Source organism: Labrus bergylta, chromosome 19 (genome assembly GCF_963930695.1).
Source record: "Labrus bergylta chromosome 19, fLabBer1.1, whole genome shotgun sequence".
Taxonomy (NCBI): domain Eukaryota; kingdom Metazoa; phylum Chordata; class Actinopteri; order Labriformes; family Labridae; genus Labrus; species Labrus bergylta.
Window position 1 is genome coordinate 15,508,838 of NC_089213.1, and position 18,457 is coordinate 15,527,294.

The 18,457-nt window shown below is 40.7% G+C and overlaps 1 protein-coding gene across 6 annotated transcripts in view; it reads right to left on the minus strand.

Annotated features, from left to right (window-relative positions):
• Positions 1-344: 344 nt before the first annotated feature.
• adgrb2 (adhesion G protein-coupled receptor B2) overlaps positions 345-18,457 on the minus strand; it is a 229,502-nt gene continuing 211,389 nt past the window's right edge. For all 6 annotated transcript variants that reach the window (XM_065947887.1, XM_065947888.1, XM_065947893.1 and 3 more), the window contains 3 exons: positions 16,813-16,926; positions 6,475-6,528; positions 345-3,786 (listed from right to left, as the gene is read on the minus strand). In XM_065947887.1, coding sequence (XP_065803959.1) covers positions 3,610-3,786; positions 6,475-6,528; positions 16,813-16,926 — 345 coding nt within the window. In that variant the 3' untranslated portion in view covers positions 345-3,609. The remainder of the gene's footprint in view (positions 3,787-6,474; positions 6,529-16,812; positions 16,927-18,457) is intronic.

Genomic DNA, 18,457 nt, shown 5'->3' on the forward strand with positions numbered 1-18,457 from the left:
TGAATGGGATTATTATTAGCATAAACATCGCTCAAAGTTTATACATTTTAATGAAATAATCACTTGCAGTTGACATTTCCCCCTTCGGTTATTCCAGTGCAACATAACTTCAAACCCTGCAGAGCTGTTCCTCTCACAGTTTTCAGACCGACCAGCGGGGGCCTCAGATTGGTCACAGTTAAGCTCCAGTGCTTCTGGGTAACAGAGTTTGTCATGCCCAACACCCAGAGTGATATTATGAAAACATGGGATTGTGAGAGCACTGCAAATCAAGAAAAAGCACAGTTGTTCTCAACCACATTTGCCCTTGAAGCGGCGGGGACACACATTATGAGACACCGAGATCAATTTGAAAATTTATTTTCATATAAAAAAGACACTATGAAAACATTAGAGGACTACTTTGTACAATCTTATGTATAAAAAAGAACCAAAAATGTGGGACAAAGGGAAAAGTAGGGGGTTTTCAAGAGTAAATTAACTAGAATGTTGGATGGTTTTAGCAGTCGGCTAACACGTTAGCATCGAAAGCTGGAGGGGTTCAAGGTGAGAGTAGTAGGGTTTTGATTTGGCATCTGCCTGTGTTCATATCTCTTTATGGGCTTCTCAGCTTGGCAGGCTTTCAACACACGTAGGAAAACAAGATGACAAAAACACACTCTGACCATCATGTATAAGCATTTGCGTCATACTAGAGTTCATTTAAAGAAAATAAAAAAGGAACCGGGGGGGGCGGGGGTGTCAAGGGCAGGAAAGATGATCCTCTGTTCCGGTGGCACATTCAAAAGATGAATCTGAATCAGTCAATCACATCTAACTTACCGTTCCTGGAGTTGAAAACTAAAAAAAAAACCTGTCATAGTGTTAGTGTGCAATACTAAAAAAATATGAAGAAGTAAATCTGTGCTGAAATAAAACATTCACATTCCTTCTTTCTTTCTTTCTTTCTTTCTTTCTTTCTTTCTTTCTTTCTTTCATCAAATCCCATTTATACATTAAAATAGGAACAAGGCTTTGCGGAGAATTCCTCTCAAAAATGCTCAGTTTTCCTCATACAAAAAACGAATTTGTCAGTTCAAAGGTCAAATCTGTTTCCCCTGAGACTGATGTTCCCTTCTGCTGCACACCACATGGAGTTGAAACCATGTACCCATGAAGTCCGCTGCTCTGCTCCGTCCTGTGTGGACCCTCGTGTGCTGTGGGAATCCTAAGTCTCAAAGAAGGTCGTGGAGAATGTGACCTCAGCGAGGGGCGACACGGGGACCGAACCCACCTCGCTCCTCCTCCTTCCTCAAGAGGAAGGAGTGAGCTGTGAGGTTTTGTCTATCTGCTGATTAGCTTGAAAGGTTAGCAGGGCCGCGCTCTTGTCTCACCATCTGCGCTGTGCTGCACTAGCACCACATTAGGGATCTTTAAACAGATGGTTCGAGGGCTGCTTCTGAAAATGTCAGGACAAATCGCCATCCCCGGATAATTACTGTTTTGAGCTCTCGCCTTCTTAATCTGCATCTCTTCCATGCCTCTAGCTTTCTCATTATATATATTTTTGGATCTTCTTGCTCGGCTACCATTTTCTCATGCACTTTTTTCTTCTGCCTAAATTGTCTCGCATCTCCTATCTCTGAGCTGTTCGATTAATGGGGACTCCTTTTGAAAACCGGCAAAAAAACAATATCACGATGTCTATTGAATTCATCCTGAACTCTGACGCTCTTTTTTTTTTTTTCTCCCACTCGTGTGTGGAGGACTGATGCGCTAATGTAGCAACAGCAGAAAAACCTGTTGTCCTCTTTGAGAGACTGAAGTAGGGATGTTAAATGTGAAGCAAAGGAGCAAAACACCTCCAGTCTTTCTTTTAAACCTTTTTCTCTCTGTTTCCTCTTCACTCTTTCACCTTGTGGCCTTGGACTCTCTGGGGCTCCCTCCACAGCTTTCTGTCTCGCTCTAAATTTCTTGGAGCTGCTTGCTCACAAGCAAAGGAATCACACGGAAAGTTATCATGTGAACTATGAACTCAACATCTGGCTAAATTTTGAATGTTAGGATTTTGTGCAACATGTTAGCACGACGATAATGGTGGGCGTAATGAGCAACAGAGGTGGCGACATTAGGTGGAAGCCATGATTGCAATCTTGGACTTTGCTCAGCTGCTAACTCTTCATAAAGGTCTGGGTTTAAGAGCCTCCTAAGGTTAAAAAAATATATATCCTCAGAAACTGGGGGAGAGAAATGAAACTGATGAATTCTTCAGTCTAAGCTTTTAAAGCTAGCGCTTTGGCAGAATATTAGATGCTAAACGGAGCTAGCACGGATTCTATTTGGGGTTGAAAAGGAATGAAATATCCTCTTTTTATGGCATTACTGCGATTGGTGATGGCTGAGATGGATTCACATGGGGTAATCTTTAAAGGCTTGTATCTCTTAGCAGTGGGGGGAAAAGGGGGATTCAAGAATCTGCATAACGATCCCTATCCTTCATTTCCCTCATGGTTTGATAACAGAGAGAGCAACATCACATTTGTTTGCCATGTGAGCCCTGAATCATGTTTTTTTTTTTTTGTCAAAGCTCCACATGGGTTAATTCTCACAGGAAATGAACAAAAAAATTATAATAAAGGCAGCAGAACCAGAAAAAAAAACGAACCAGTTTGAAATTAAATCAATTCCTCTTGAACAGTTAGATAATAAAACACAACTCAGTTATTTCTTTCAGTCATATTATTTTTCCATTAAACGTTTCAAACCATAAGGGAGGACAATTTCTTTTTTTTTCTTTTTTTTTCACAAATAAGTAGAAAATACATAAAGAGGGAATATGATGTTGACAGAGAGGAGGTGAGTGTCATGGATGGATAGGATTGTTAAACTTGAGCCTAAAGAAAAAGTGGAGAGGATGGCACATATCAGTGAGCAGCTTTCCCCCGCCCCCCACATCCCCTTGCCCTCCACGTTAACCAAATGATCAAAATGAAAGTAAAAAAAAAGAGAAGATGCTGTCGTCATCCATTAAAGATTTGAAGAAAATAAATGAAAGAAGGGGGCTGCCAGTGCGAGAAATTTCAGTGTGATTTGTATCCCTTTGCTATAAAAAAGAACTCAATGGTGCAGAAATATTATTTTTCGCAGCCCGCCCCCCAAATCATCAAACAATTGAAAGAGATTTCTGTTTTTTTTCTCCAGAATAAAATCAATACATTTTTCTCTCAGAAATAAGTTTTTCATAGTTTTTTTTTTCTTTGTTCATTTAAAATGTGTTCCCATTCACAGACGTGTCGAGCTCCTGTTCTTTCTTTTCAATAGTCTTTGCGAAAATATAGAGTAGAACAGTCTTCTTTCCTCGTCTGTCCACCGCAGCAGTAAACAAATACAGTATGGGATCTGACGGCACGTTGCAGGAGACAGGGAGCTGTGTGTGCGAGATCTTTTGCGGAAAAAAAAAAAAAAAAAAAAAAAAAATCATGTACGTATGTATAGCTTTTGAGAAGTTCAGTATCTCTGTGTGCATTTGGATCTCAGCATGAGAGCCTGTGTGTGTGTGTGTGTGTGTGTGTGTGTGTGTGTGTGTGTGTGTGTGTGTGTTCAAGTGAGTGCGTCTATGTCCGTGTGTCTTCACACTTCAGTCTGGAAGTCTCCCTCGGACGAGTCGGGTGTGTTTGCTGAGGAGGAGTCCCAGTTCTTATTGTGCAGCTCCATCCGGTCCTTCTGCTCCCCAGGCACAATGGACAGCTCGGGGGTCATGGTCTTGAAGCTGTCCCAGGAGCTCTGGTCCTCTGGGGTGGACTTGTCCTGATGGAAAGAGGAGGACAAAGGAAAAAAGGGGGCCGTATAAGGAGATGTAAAATACAAATTAAGACCCTGCGATGACGTCAAAAAAGATGCCAGATCTCAGTTAAGACGGCGTCACTTTTTTTGTTATTTCAGCCAAGACATCAAAGAAGCAATGACCAAACTTATTTGGGAGAGAGAAGTTTGTTTTCAACATGCATCCCATTTGACACACTAACATCCTGCAAATTCAGATTACCAACCAAATGAAGAGGGAAAATACATGTGGTCCTCTAACTGCCAAGGGACCCAAACTAGCTGTCGAGCAAGTTCTTTGTGGAAATTAGACCAATCAAAAAAAGAGTACAGGATTGATCAGGATACTAAAAGCCCCTGTACACCCACACAAAGTGTTTGTAATTATTCCGGCTGATAAGACCTGAACATAGGTAGCGCTATGGTGAGAATTGAGGATGGAATACATTCTAAGCAACAATAAGTATGATAACAGGTCAACAGGTCCTACTGCCCAAATGGGTCCTATACAAATGAACAGGGTTATAAGGGGTGTATGGGTATGTGGACCACACCCACCTATTGCTACAAAGACATCTGATCGTTGTCTCATCACTAACACTTGGTGGGTTTACAGAGCCTTTAAAAGGTAAGGGCGTTCTTATCTATGCATATTACGCATTCCAAATCTAGACTTGTATTGTCTTGAATTGATTTGCATCTCTAAATATTATGGCAGCTATGTATCCTCAAGTTGTTGCATTGATCAGAGATCTGGTAACTTGACATCTCTAAAAGCTCCTTCTCAAGCTTTATCACCAAACAATGCTGACACGGTGCAACTTGTCTGATTTTGCACATGGAGCGTTCTTATTGATTCACAACCTGCTTTAAAAAAAAGGCAACTACTTCACCTGTCAACAAGGTTTTATGTATATTCATTATTGAAAATCTTAAAAAGGGGCCTGCCTCTATTAGTATTAAATTCATAATAACTCCAGGAACCAATTGAGTCCCAATTAGTGCCCACAATTCATGCATGCCCTTAGGCACGCTGGTGGGTTAATATGGCCCTGAATTCCTGCTTGAATTCTGATCCACTCTACTTACAGTAGGTTTTGGTTATAGTGTTCCTGTGAAATTATAAAATATTAAACCTTATTTGGATGGTCTCCCTTTTAGGTTGATTTCTAAAGACATTGGATTACATAATCTGTCTGAACTGTCGCTTGTGTGATAAATGTCTGCTCCTTGCCATGTTGGATTTGGAAGCAAAGATGTTTCCAAATATCTGCAGTTAACTTTGGAAAGTGAGCGATATTTTAATAAGTCAGCGCCTTGCTTAAAATGATGCACCTGTGAACCATTTCCTTTCAAGGTTGTAATTTGCCAATACAAAGATTTTAAAATGGTTACATTGAATGCACCCACATCATTTTTTTTATTTTATTATTGTTGTCTCTCGCAAAAAAGTGAAAGTATCTGGTAGTTATTAAACCCAACATATACTTGAAATCAGAACCATACAAACCTGTACACCAAAGCACATGTCCCTCTGTGGTCAAAACAAACCTCTGTTTTTTTTAATTTTTATAACAGACCTGATAACTTTCCTTCTCATCAGTAACCCATCAGATTGACTGGTTTAAGCTTGAAGGCTTTTAGGCTTTGGTTGATTATTGCTGCATGAGCTCTGCAGATGTCCCCACCACACATGTAAAATACATGTTCAGGGATTAGCTCAACGCCCAAATTAGAGGTAGCATTATGCATCGGATACAGACCATTATTCAAATCAGACTAATTATCGTGCAGAGTCAATGATTCCACCGATACGATTGGGAAAAGACAAGAGATCGCAGGGCCAGGATGATTCTTGTTGGAATAAAACAGAGACAAGAAAAAAACAGGACAAACTACTTAGTGTTTGTTTTTTTTTTGTGTTTTTTTGCAGACATGATGAACCCAGCTGCTGGACGACATAGAGCTGAATATTTATAATTTGATGACCACAGGACAAAATGGCCTATCATAATTGCTTAGGAAAGTGTTTTTTTCAGAGAACATCTCAATGAACTACCAACTGCTTAATCCAAAGTTGTGCGAGTATTTGTATGTTTGTACATATTGAATCCATAAACGAGAGAGAACTACTGAATGCGCTCACAATCTCTGTCACACAGACTCTTGTAAAGAACTTGTGTGTGATTCATCCTGAGTTAATCATCTTTTCTCTGTGTCACACACACATACGACTCATTGATCGGAAATCACACAGCTCTCCCTCTCTCCCCCTCCTCCCCCACCCCTCAAAGTGTGATGATTGTCACTGCAGCGCTAGGGGGCAATATATGCCTGATTATCATTCTCACTGCGTCACAGTCTGACAGTTGGTGAAATGAATACAAAAGGCATAATCTGGGAGCCAATTTGCATGCTAAATGCCGGCGAAGGAACATTTTGTAATGCAGGAGTGTGGGTAATACTGCAGTTAAGCCCAACTTTATCCCTGGGAGTCCAGGCAAACGCGATTGTGCTGCCACTGCGTGTCTATATGTTTCTCTTTTTGCTATCTCCTGCCTGCCTGTGTCCCCTCCTTGCTCCCAAAGCCCCTTCTCTCATCCCTCTCTCATTCCCCTCTCTCCTTTTTTTTTTCTTTTCTTTTTTTTTTCCGACAGCAACCCCTCTACTTACACTCGACGAGTTCTTTTCACCTCCGGCAGACGAAATGCTCCATCGCTTTTCCCTCTGTGGTGATGAAATGGGAAGGAGAAGACAAGGAAGAGGAGTGACGAGAGAGAGAGAGAGAGCGAGAGAAAGAGAGAGAGTGAAAAGAAAGAGACAGAAGAAGGGGAGTAGGGACGATGGGAGGGGGTTGAGGGGTGGTGGTGGCGGAGGGAGGGGAGGGGGATCACAGTCACTGACAACTCTGCCCTGAAACAATGGCATTGTTCCCACACCTTTCAGCAGGTGAACAGGCAGTTGTTGCTTCGTGCTTACACCTTACCCCCAACCCGCTCCCTCTCTGAGACAATACAGCTGATGCGCACACTTAAAACATGCACACATGAACAGAAACAGTGCAAACAATGATTGAAACAAGTATAATTAAACTGTGTGGGGAATAGGCAGTATTTTATTTTATTTTTTTAGCATCCTGACCTAACAGGATTACACTGGAACCAAAGACAGCGTGACTGTTAGATTCTACATGCTACTCTAATATCAACGACTACTGCAACAACAGGGGATAAGAGAAAGGATGGAGTGTGGGCATACAGTAAATTGATTTTTAAAAGCCGTTAACGGTGAGTCTACTGTGCGGCGCTAGAGGCTTTGCGAGCTCATGTATTCTAGATAATGTTGAAAAAAGGAATCTGGTTATTAGTGCGTGGAAAGACTATCTACACTATCTGCATTATTGATTTGTCGCAGTATGTGTTAACACGACACATAAAATAGTCAGAAGACGGCTATAAAGCAGAAATTGCTGACACTGTATGTTCCGCTACTGGCTTAGACACATAAACCCGCTTAGCCCTGCTGTGCCTCTGCAGTGTAATCTATTGTTTTTGATGGTCTTGTCTTTATGTTCTTTTTGGAAGCAAAATCTGTGTTTAGTTTTTTCAAATTTTACAGGTGGTCTCAAGTCACAGGTGTTTTCTTATTTGGCTGGTCTGAGAGTGGGCATGCAATGATTCATACAACACTAGTGCGCACACACAACAAAGAAAAAGTCAGACAAAACAAAAAGTAGCTGTGTTATAAAGTATCTGGTTTTTGGTGCTGTCAAATGCACTTTCTAAATCCCAGTGTGCCACAAGTCAGGGCCACTATTGATTCCCTACAGTGACTTTAAAAACTTGGCTAATATTGACTGTATTGACCGGACCTTTTTTTTTTTCTTTCTTATTTCAGGTTGATGTTAACACTTTTTCTGCGACACTAAATTGTAAGTTTGTCCTGTTCCTGTTTCTTCCTCTTCTTTTAAAAGCAGTAGACAAGTTTACGAGTTTGTCATTTTCTCATTTCCATGTAAGTGCTTGAGAGGGAGTCTTTATGTGAGTGGCGAAAACACAAGGACAAAGTATTTTATTTTGTTGTTTTTTTTTGTGCGATGGCTGACAAGTGCTTTTTCTCATTAGGAGAACATATTTGCTTCAACTTTTCCGTTAATACAATTTTTTGTTTCAGCTGTTGGCTGCATATTATATCATTTGCTAGGCACTTCTGTCATTTCTGATTTTGTTCTGCACATTTGGATGTGTTTTTGAATTTGCATTGTTTTTTTTTAAATTTTGTCTTCTGTTTCTCACAACACAAATTGTTTTGCCCCTTTGCGAACAACCACCAAACCAATACTGTGGCAAATTTTTCGGCTTATTGCAGAGCCTAAAATGTCATATGCTGTCCCCCTCTGTCATTGCTTATGTTTTTGAACTTTTGGATATGTTTTTGAATTTGTTGCCTGGTTGTTATATAATAAATAGTTTTAGCAAGACCTAAGATTGATCTCTTTTGTAATTAAAAACATTTCCAGGGCATTGCCTGTTCTTGAATTTTGACCAAATGCCATGTGCTTGTAAACTTAAATCTCTGACATGTTGAGAATGTACAGAAACGTTGAATTTGCAATGGGTTTGATCATTTACGTTGATACACCTTCTGTTATTGTCTGTAATAGAGATAGAATTCAGGACTTAAGTCTATATTTGAGGTACTTGACTGAGAAAGCAGATTTAGATGTTGAATTAAACAACTCTATTTGATCAGTTGTTGTGTTTCTTTACTTTGTATCTGTTTTTATCCGCTTCCAACATATGCTATAACATATGGAGCATAAAAAGTTTCAAAGAAGATATCATAGTCGGGCAATAGGATGATCATTGTCAGCCTGATTTATGGCTGGCAGCCTGTTTTCTTCCTTGCTAGTTTCAATCACCATAATGAGCGCCTTCACATTTCTGCCAAAGCATCAAAAGTGTTCCAATCATTAGCCTCTAAAAGTACACTTGGAGCGCCTTCAGTGTTTGCATTGGAACAGGTAAAATGGCTCTCTGAAGTCACTGAAGATGTACCTGAATGTTGTCAACTATTCTCAACCTCAAAGTGTCTTTTGAACTGGCATAAAGTACTTTACATTACCCTTTTGCAGGCACAGCAGGGACAAACTGAGCTAATGTGGCCAAATAAGATCCCCTAATTCCCCGTCCATCACTAGTTAAAGACGAGAGCAGGGGCAGGCTCCACTTAGATTTTTGTCTAATCGCCATGTCATGCAGTTTCAGGAGAAATAATGTTGCAAGCTTAAAGTGTGACAGATCTAAGCAGAGAAAACGTTTTTTTTTTTTCGAGAGAAACGACTGAACGAACAACTAAAGCCATCTTAAGAAGCCTCTGCTACAGTGTTGGTGGATGAGGCCCACTCTCTGCCACTCAGAGTCCCCCTCATTTGGACCATGGAATGGAAGTCGTGTCTGGATGTGGGTGAGCAAATGTGTCAGCCTGTTTTTATTTTTTTTGTTTGTTGTTGTTGATGGGATATGTTTGGGGGGAGGATGGGCAGTAAGTTAGATAACTTTACCTTTGTTGACTTGGATGCCCATGGATCTGTGGACTGTCTGGCTAGATTCAAACTGGGACATGACAACAAGCATGCAAAAAAAAAAAAAAGATTCCAACAAAGAACATAAAACAGGAAAAGAAAAAGAAAAAAAACAAAAACAGAAATCAATAAAAAGTGGCAGTAAGTCAATGAAAAGACATGCATTGAGTGTGAGACTCAGAAGAAAATTAAATCACATTAATGCATGAAGAACATAAAAAACAACGTCAAGAGTAGATTGAGTGGATACCAGAGTTTGACTGTTGTGTAGTGGGGCTCATAGAAACAATGTTTCTATGTGTTTATTCCATTACATCATCAACATAATTATATAATCCTGACTGCCTATTCAGCACTAAAAAAAATTATTATGGAGCATGAAAATAGACTAACTGGGCATTGCAGTCTTTAGCACCATTTACCCCCTTAGCAGGGGAAGAAATCTGTGTCACAAGTAATAAGGCTCTTCAAAGGAGCCGAATCTGGAGAATGTAGGGCAAATAAATTCCATTAGTGCAACACATTGCAAACAAACGAGCAATCAGACACACTGGCTTGGTTTCCTGCTGTCTGGGCCCCCGTGCAATACAAGGCTAACTCTCCTACAGTGAAAACCGTTCCAGCAAGCGTTTCGGCCCTTTTCACCTCCCTTTAATTGGCCCAAGGACACTAAATGAGCTAAATTAGTATTGTGCTTCTTGGTGCACGAAGCCTGTGTTAGGCTCGTTCCGCCTGGGCTAACTGTCCCCTCATTAGGAGCCACTGATAGAGCCAGTGTGCTTCAGAGCTTCACTCCGCCAGCCCTCGGTTTTCATGGGCAATTTGTGTAGAAGGGTGAAAAACAGTTGATGAGTTTATACTCGGCAGGGAGAAGGGGGCAAGGAAATAATTAAAAACAAGCTAATGAGTGGAATTAATTATTCAATTAATGCCTCAAATGTGCCACCGAGGGCTGAGTTTAGAGGGAGGAATGGGAGAATGAGGGACAAGGTAAAAGGGAAAATGTCACAACGTGAGGATGAATCGAGGGGAGAGTGAGATATGAAGAGGAAGAAGAGGGGGAGGACTTGCTCTATCGCTGGAATGTTAAATTGAAGCCCCTTAGCTTAATGCCAGCAAATTGACTATCAGGACCTATGGGGGTTTGCGAGCGGCAGCAAATTGCCCTCACTGAATCAACAAAAATGGAGTCTTTGTCATTTAAAATTATACATCTTCATTTTGCCTGAGACGTCCTCAAAGCAGACACATTACCTTAGAAAAATGTCCTTTAAGTGGCCTGAAAAAAACCTGCCAGAATATCAATAAAAGCCTCAAATGTTAACAGTGCATGCTAAAGAGAGCAGCTAAGTCTTGCCTCTCTTTTTCTAATGGGACAGGCTAATAAAGGAACCCTCTCAGACAATACAACAATATATTTCCATATGGAGGCTGACAGACAAGGATTTCATCACAGATTTACAAAAACACGCCTCGAGCTCAGATTGAATTGCAAATGTGTCTTTCATAATCCAACATTTTTGCTGGCCTCTCCCCGCTCTGATCTAGCATGAGTGAAATCACAACAAAGTAGAGAACTTGTTTCCTTTGTCGTTTTTTTTCTTTTCTCTCCAACCCATTGCGTTCCGCACAACTCTGCACTGTCTATCTTGAGAAGGGGAGCCAAGCACGCTTCATTTAATCAAGAACACAGCCGGCGACGGGATGGAAATATATCCCATTTGAGAGCTAAAAAATGCATCAGCCAGACCATTACGCAGTGCGAACTCTCCCTCCCTCCCTCTCTCTGTCTCTCTCTCTGTTGCTCCCTCTCTCTTTCATAGACTCTCACAGTCCTTCCAACACACACACACACACACACACACACAGAGGCAAGACATTGCATCATCGGGCACTGAATGCAGATTTGTGTTATGACCTTATGAACCCCGTGGAGAGGGCAGAAAGTGACAGGCTAACTGCACAGTGAAAGAGGCCAATAAGCTGTTTGAAATCTAAACATTAGCGGGAACAGTAATACCGCGTTACACAGTCACGCTGAATCCACTCTGTCTCTCGGTAACCCCGCTGACTCCATTTGTATCCGCTTTCTATTATGAGAGGCAAAATGAAAATGGACTTCATGCCTCCTGCTAGCCATTTGGCCCCTCTCAGAGCATCTCCTGTACTTAAAACAGAGTTGGGTTTGGATGTTTTTTTGCATTAGCATTATTGTTAAGCCCACTTTCTATCCACTTCAACGGATAATAACACAATAGCTTCCACTGCAACAAACATTATTCTCTTATGGAGGCAGAGAGCTATCTGTAACCAAGCAGTTGATTCAAGGTCAGCAGATACTTGTGTAGTCAACAGTCGAAAAAAAAAAAAAATAGCTTACAATGATCAACAAAAGCTCTGGAACTCTTGAAGCCATTTTTGTTTATGTGAAAGGTTGTATGCATCTGACTGCTTTTTAAAGAAGCTCACAGAATAATGTCCGACACAAGCAGAAGAATATAATGTTTGTGTCACAGCCTGCTAGTGACCTTTGTTAGCCACTGTTTACTTTTAAGCCATTTGGCTGAGGAGTTTTTGAAAGGTCATGCATATGGATTTCAAAAAATATCCCAAATGTAAGAAACAGAGGGCAACGGGCACATTTATTTTCAGACTTCGACAGGAATAGCTCTGCTAGCATCAGCAGCCTAATACAAAAGACAGACAAGGTGATTTTTAACATCGAGGTTAATGGGGATTTGTGATGTACTGTCTGCTGCCCCTCCTTCTTTCCGGTCACATCTTTCTCCATATAATAAGACTAACACTGAGTCATTACTTAATATAGCCTCTAGTCATAAGAGTTGTAAATAAGAAAAGTACCGGTTACCGCTCAACTTGGAGTTAACAAAAACTTGAGTAGATGTTATGGAGAGACAAGGGAAGACAAGAAAAGCAGGAATTAAGAGTTTGAATTACTTGGATCGTATCTCTGATGGCACATGTAATACCCAGAAGCACTTTAAGCCTACTGCTCTTACCCTTAAAATTGGATAAGATGTGAAAGTACAAACACAAATGTCTGTGTGTGTGTGTGTGTGTGTGTGTGTGTGTGTGTGTGTGTGTGTGTGTGTGTGTGTGTGTGGGGGGGGGGGGGGATGTTCTGATATCCACTCATCTGCTCAACACAGCCAACACATAAATCCTACCTTTTTCAGAGAAGTAAAATGGATCAAGTATCTTCTGACCCCATAAAGCCTTTGTGACATTTCCTAAAGTCTGTCATCAGTACCCATAAAAAAGTGCATCGTGTTTGGCCCTTTTTAGTGCCAATGAGCTAGTTTATGAGCAGAATAACATGGTTTATGAGGTGATTATAAATCGTTTTGAATGGGTCATTGTCTTTATGAACTGATTTATCACTTGGTTATGGGTTGTTTAGATCATAAGGTTTAATTCAGGCACTGAAATGGGCACACGGACAATATGGATCTCCACAACACAGTAGGGCGACGGTGATGAAAACACCTAAAACAGCAAAACAACAACAAAAAAAGCCTTCTGAATTCTATGCAGAAAGAGGATTTAGCATACATTGTATGAATGCTAAAACACATGGGAAGCAAGTTGTGAAACAATTAACTATTACACCACCACACCACTAGGGGAGCAGTTACTATTTAGGTTCTTTAAACAAAGTCTACACTGTGAGACAGCGCTTACTGGAAGTGGATGAGCAGCTACATGGATTACGCTTACAGTTTTACTGTAGCTGTGTGACTGTGATGACAAATAAATATAATCTTGAAATAGTTTGATTTTTAGTCACTTGCACTCAGGGACGGAATGACGTACCGTTCTCTGAATTGACGCTTCGCTAAAAACCATCCTCTTTGGTCATTTTAGCTAGGCCTCCCAAAACATTCTTTTATGAGAACAGAATCTTAAATTTCAAAAAATTTCAAAAGAATTATCTTTAATTTTAGACGGAGGTAGAATAAAGACAGATTCTGTTTTTATGGGAACCCTCTGCTTTATTCTTCTAGCTAACAACTTTATTTTCAGTTGTAGCAAGCTAACAAATTAAGCCAGCATAAACGTTAGCTTCATTCCTGGTTGTAGACAGAAGGCTTTAGCTAACTTATTGAGATTTTTTAACAGTTGTGTAAAAAAAGGAGGAATTGTCTCTCCTTATTCACAAATACCTACTCTTATAGCTACTGGTACCACTCAAACAGTGAAAGCCCTCACACTCTAAATGATTAATGATTCAGGTGAAATGTTAGACAAGAACAATTAGATTCTTCTTTTATAGCCCTGCTAAAGTGTCCAATCATAGAAATTAGAAGCAGTAAAGTACTGCATATAGTTATCTTAAAGAAATACTCCAGAGTGGATGTGCCATACAGAAAGAAGTGAAAGGTTTTTTTTTTTTAAATAAACACCCACTGCTTTCGTCTTGATGTGTGTAATTACCTTGTAAGTTAGACATATAATGACTGCAGCTTGTGTTTTTTTCCAATTAAAAAAAAGTGTATTAATCCAATCCACATAAAGTTGACCATTTAAAAAGGCAAGGAAAATTACACCAGCTTTCACATATTAGAACAGCCACATATGAACTGCTAACAGTGTGAAATCCAATGCTTTACAGGCAGATTGGGCCGAGTAATAGTTGATTAAATATATTTCCACCATTGCTGGTTGGTTTGAAGGTTTAGCAAACAGCTATTTACATGAGAATTGTTTTTTTGTTTTGCAGCACAGAGACACAGATACAGCAAACTATGAAGTACACACAGTGATATGTAGTGAACCAACTCATGGGCCTTGGAGTGAGTCTGAGGGGCTCTACAGCAAGAGCTTCGTTCACGTTTATGTATGTCTTACGTTGACTCTCTTTGTAAACGAGGGAAGTTCTGCGCACGAGTGATGGCTCGGTGTTGTGCCTCGGTGGTGGGGGAGGGGGGACCTGTGGTGGACCAACACCGACCATGGAGGTTAAAAAGGGTTAAATGTTGTTTAGTACCGGAGTTATCACTGTTCAGACACTCAATCGGACAAGGATGCCTGCAAAAGTCAGGGGGGTTAATGAGCTTTTTAGGTATCATTGGTTGTAGATGACTGCTTTAACAGGTAAGGGAGAGTGAGGCTTTTCCTTCTACTAGAAGTCACTGAACTGACTAGCTTCCCTCGTCATTAAAAGGTGAGACGTTCAATATTTGCCTGCGCTTAAGTCATTAAGTAAATTAGCCATTTAAAGTTAAGGCTGCATATCAACTTTTAGAGTACTTTGTGTGTCCATCCGTGACAAGATATCTTCGTGAAAAGCAATTATGTTTGCAATTAAATCACAGATATCATGTAGCTTGTGTGAAAATCACTTTCGGTGTCTGTCAAATGGCATAGAGAGGAGGTTATTAGAGTTATTATGAAACGATTATATCAGTACTCATGCCGTAATTGTCTCCTTACACAGTTTATGTGCTTCAAACACAGGCAGTGCAACATTCTGATCTCAAACAGAAAACAGAAAAAACAGATACACACAAACACTCATCCATACAACAACGGACACTTACATAGACATGGATCCACACACACATACAGTAGGCACTCTAGTATAAAAGTATATGGACACGCACACCCACACACACCCTTCTCATCTCCATAATTACTGTATAGTCAGCATGTTCGTGTCCGGGGGTGACTCTCAAAGTGAGATGTTGACAACAGCAGAGCTGAACTCAAGCTGGGTCCTGTCAAAGGCCCGACACTGATAGCATTATCCGTGTAATTATTCACAGTTAAGTGAACTGCCTACTTACTTTTAACATAATGGAATTGGATGAGTAAGCCATATCTATGCTGGCCTCTTGTTCCATAACTTACATGACACTGCAAACCCAGAGGAAATATGCCTTCCAATTTGTCTTAATTAGTCCTAATACGGCCTATCTATTATTTGTGACTGGGCTTTTATTCCTTTAACATTTGGGCATAATCTCAAAGCACACCTGAGCTCACTTTGAGGCATATTAGTATGCTGCAGTGCAACTGTTCAGAACTCCGACTTCTAATAGATGGCTTATGACTTTGCAAGCAGCCTGCCATTTTCCTCCTCTTCCATAAAATATTTGCTTGGCATCAATGGATGCGAGAGTTGCCCGGCACTTCTGAAAATCTTGATCAAGACGTTGTGCAAATGAGGAGTGAAGGAAAAGGCCGGCAGCCTGGCGTTGGGAAATGGCAGGGTGTTTGCGTGTGTGTATTGCATGTGTGTGTGGCTACATGGCATGGGGAATATGAGAGATGTCAGCCTGGCTGCTGCTCCTCTTCTGGTGGGGTAAATTAGATGTGAACCAGCATGCTGCCGACGCCTGAGGAAAGTACACCTATCAAGGTTGACTAACTCATCATGGTTCTACGCACTCGGGCCTCGGCAGATGAGAGGAGTGTGGGCAAGTGCACGTGTGTTTAAACCTTAATGAAACTGGCCCTCTGAAGGTCAGTACAAAGCAAGCAGGGACTTTTTCGTCTGCTACAAATGGCGTATTAATTATTTAAAGAAGTCTCATGCTAACAGGTGCCCACTCACCATCCATGCAGACATACACACATGAAAAAAAACAGTGTCACAGGCAGTACATAGACAGAAAATCCAATTATAAAAAGACACATGAACCAGTTGACACAGGCATAGACAAAGCACTTCAGTGTGTAGGCACATGTGCTTTGTGTGCTTGATGCTGTAAGAGTTGAAGTTTCACACGTGTTAAATTGCAGAATTTCGTATCATTAACCAGTTATGATTGATTATCCTTCAGTGAACAGCTCATGTGATCAACTAGTTTGACGAGAATTTAATGAGGCACCAATTACAAGTGAGAATTAATTAAATTCAGGCCAATTACAGCAGTTAAAATAAAGATATTTAGAGGTATTTCTATTAAATGTGCTGCACTGGTTATAGTAATGGGGCACTTAACGGTAGGTTCTCCATGGAAACAGTAAGTACAGCAGTCAATAAATCAAATAGCAATTAGGTACATAGTATTTTCACGTTACATTTAAGCTCTCTTGTAAGAACAAACAATGACTTGCTATTTTGAAGTCACAAGTTAGCTGGGAAAGGTGCAAAAGTAGCTTGTGTTTGATACGACTGGGAGCTTTACCCTGAGTTCTTAGAGCTATAGTCATCTGAAAGCTGCGTTTACAAGTTAATGCCTTTTTAAGGTAGTGCTGTTCAATTAAGCCAGTCTTGCCACTGTCTGTAAATAAAATCTATTGCAATTTGATCTGCCCAGGCGTCAGTGTTTGCTTTTCTGGTTCAGTTCTTTCAGTGATAAAGGGGTTGGTGTTTTTGGGATTGTGACAAAGTGTGGAGAGGGGGTTGGGGATGCATGGGTACAGGGAGTTCCCATCCCGCGTTTGGGCAATGGTCTTACCTTGAATGTGGACATGGCTGGGTCCCTGTTATACCTGTCTATGGTGTGGAACTTGGAGGAGTGGTTGAGCTCATGGTACAGCTCAGAATGTCTTTTGCGAGTATGCATCACTTTCTGGAAGGGAAAGAAAGGAAGGCACAGCAAAAAATGAACCAAACAGAAATAAAAAAAATAAAAAAAGCAAATGAAAGGAGGGGCCAACATAAGGGCAGGCAGCTGGAAAGGGTAATGGGTAAAAGGCTGAAGGACTGCAGTGATGCCAGCCATGAAAAGGGGGTTAGAGAGGTACGCGACAGATCGATCGATTGCTGGCTCATGCTCATACATCATCCACTTCCTTAGTCTTTAAGAATTTGGCAACTGGGAGTGCTGCAGAGGAGTTCTTTAGGTGATAACGCGGCAAAAACAACTGACAAAAATGCCATTGTTACGGACTAATGTCTGTTAGCTGGTGGTCCTGTTAGCTCAGGATTCTGTCTGACTCACTAAACATCTAACAGATGGACAGAAACATAACTAGCAAAGGGATATCGACAAAAACTGCCTCCCCCTATTCTGAATATGCCTGTATGGGAGGAGAGCTGAATCCAGATCTTTAATTTTCTGACAGCAAACTGCATTCGTCAGTGCCACTGCTGTTGTTTCTCTGTGCTAATGGGCAGTGCGGGAGCTGCTCGGCAGTAACTAATCGTCAAAGCAGCTTGCGAGGTTGAAAGTGACACAGGGGCATGATGCCAGCACTCACACCAGCACACTTACTGGCTAGGACTGGCTCTTAGCACTGGCTCCAATTATTTCAGAGTGGGTACTCTCATCTCTGCTCAGCTGAGAGGGTGCTACGAGTTCTTTCCTACATGTCCTTTTTCTGCTAAGTTTTAAGAATTCTTCTTCCTTTTTGGCACACCATTGTCTGAGTCCAAGTCTTTTAGCTTTTTGTGAAAGCCCAATGACAAGTCCATGGGCTGTGATGTCCTGTAAGTGATCATGATAACTTTTACAATAAAACACTCATTCAGGTGAGCTCTTAAGAATCAACTCTCAAAGTTCAGCTCATTTATCACAATAACCTCAATAGAGGTTGGTAGAACGCTTAAACGGTATCTTCTCGTTCTGCAGGAGATTTCTAAGGTTTTATTATCCCAGCTTGGATCAGCAACTTAAAATCCTTGTCACAAAAAAGCTGTGGTGTTCCTAAGAAGTAGGCATTTATGAGGAATGAAGGATCAAAAGTGAGCCTCTTTGTTTTACTGTTCTTTGGAAGCGTTCCCTTGCAAGTTGCCAAACTTTAAGTGCAATTCTAATTCAATGAAGTACTATTTTTATTTTTTAGTCAATTGTTACTTTACCCTATAAGGCCAGATCCTTAATTCAGTTTAAAGTTGCTTGAAATAGTACAAGTTTGATGATATATTAAAAGTTCATTCTGACTGTCTAAAAGGGTTGGTAAACTCGATAAAAGAAGAATGCTTCGATGAAAATTGGTTTACTTTCCATTAAATGATGGAAGCGTACTCTTCCCAGTTTTAATGGTTCTTCTAGGCCAACTGCTTTCTCAAAAGTCAATAGTCATTTAATGAGTAAACAGCTGATTTCTAAGAGAGCCAAACTCCCTGAGCTAAATTCATGCAGCCGTTGAAATGCCTCT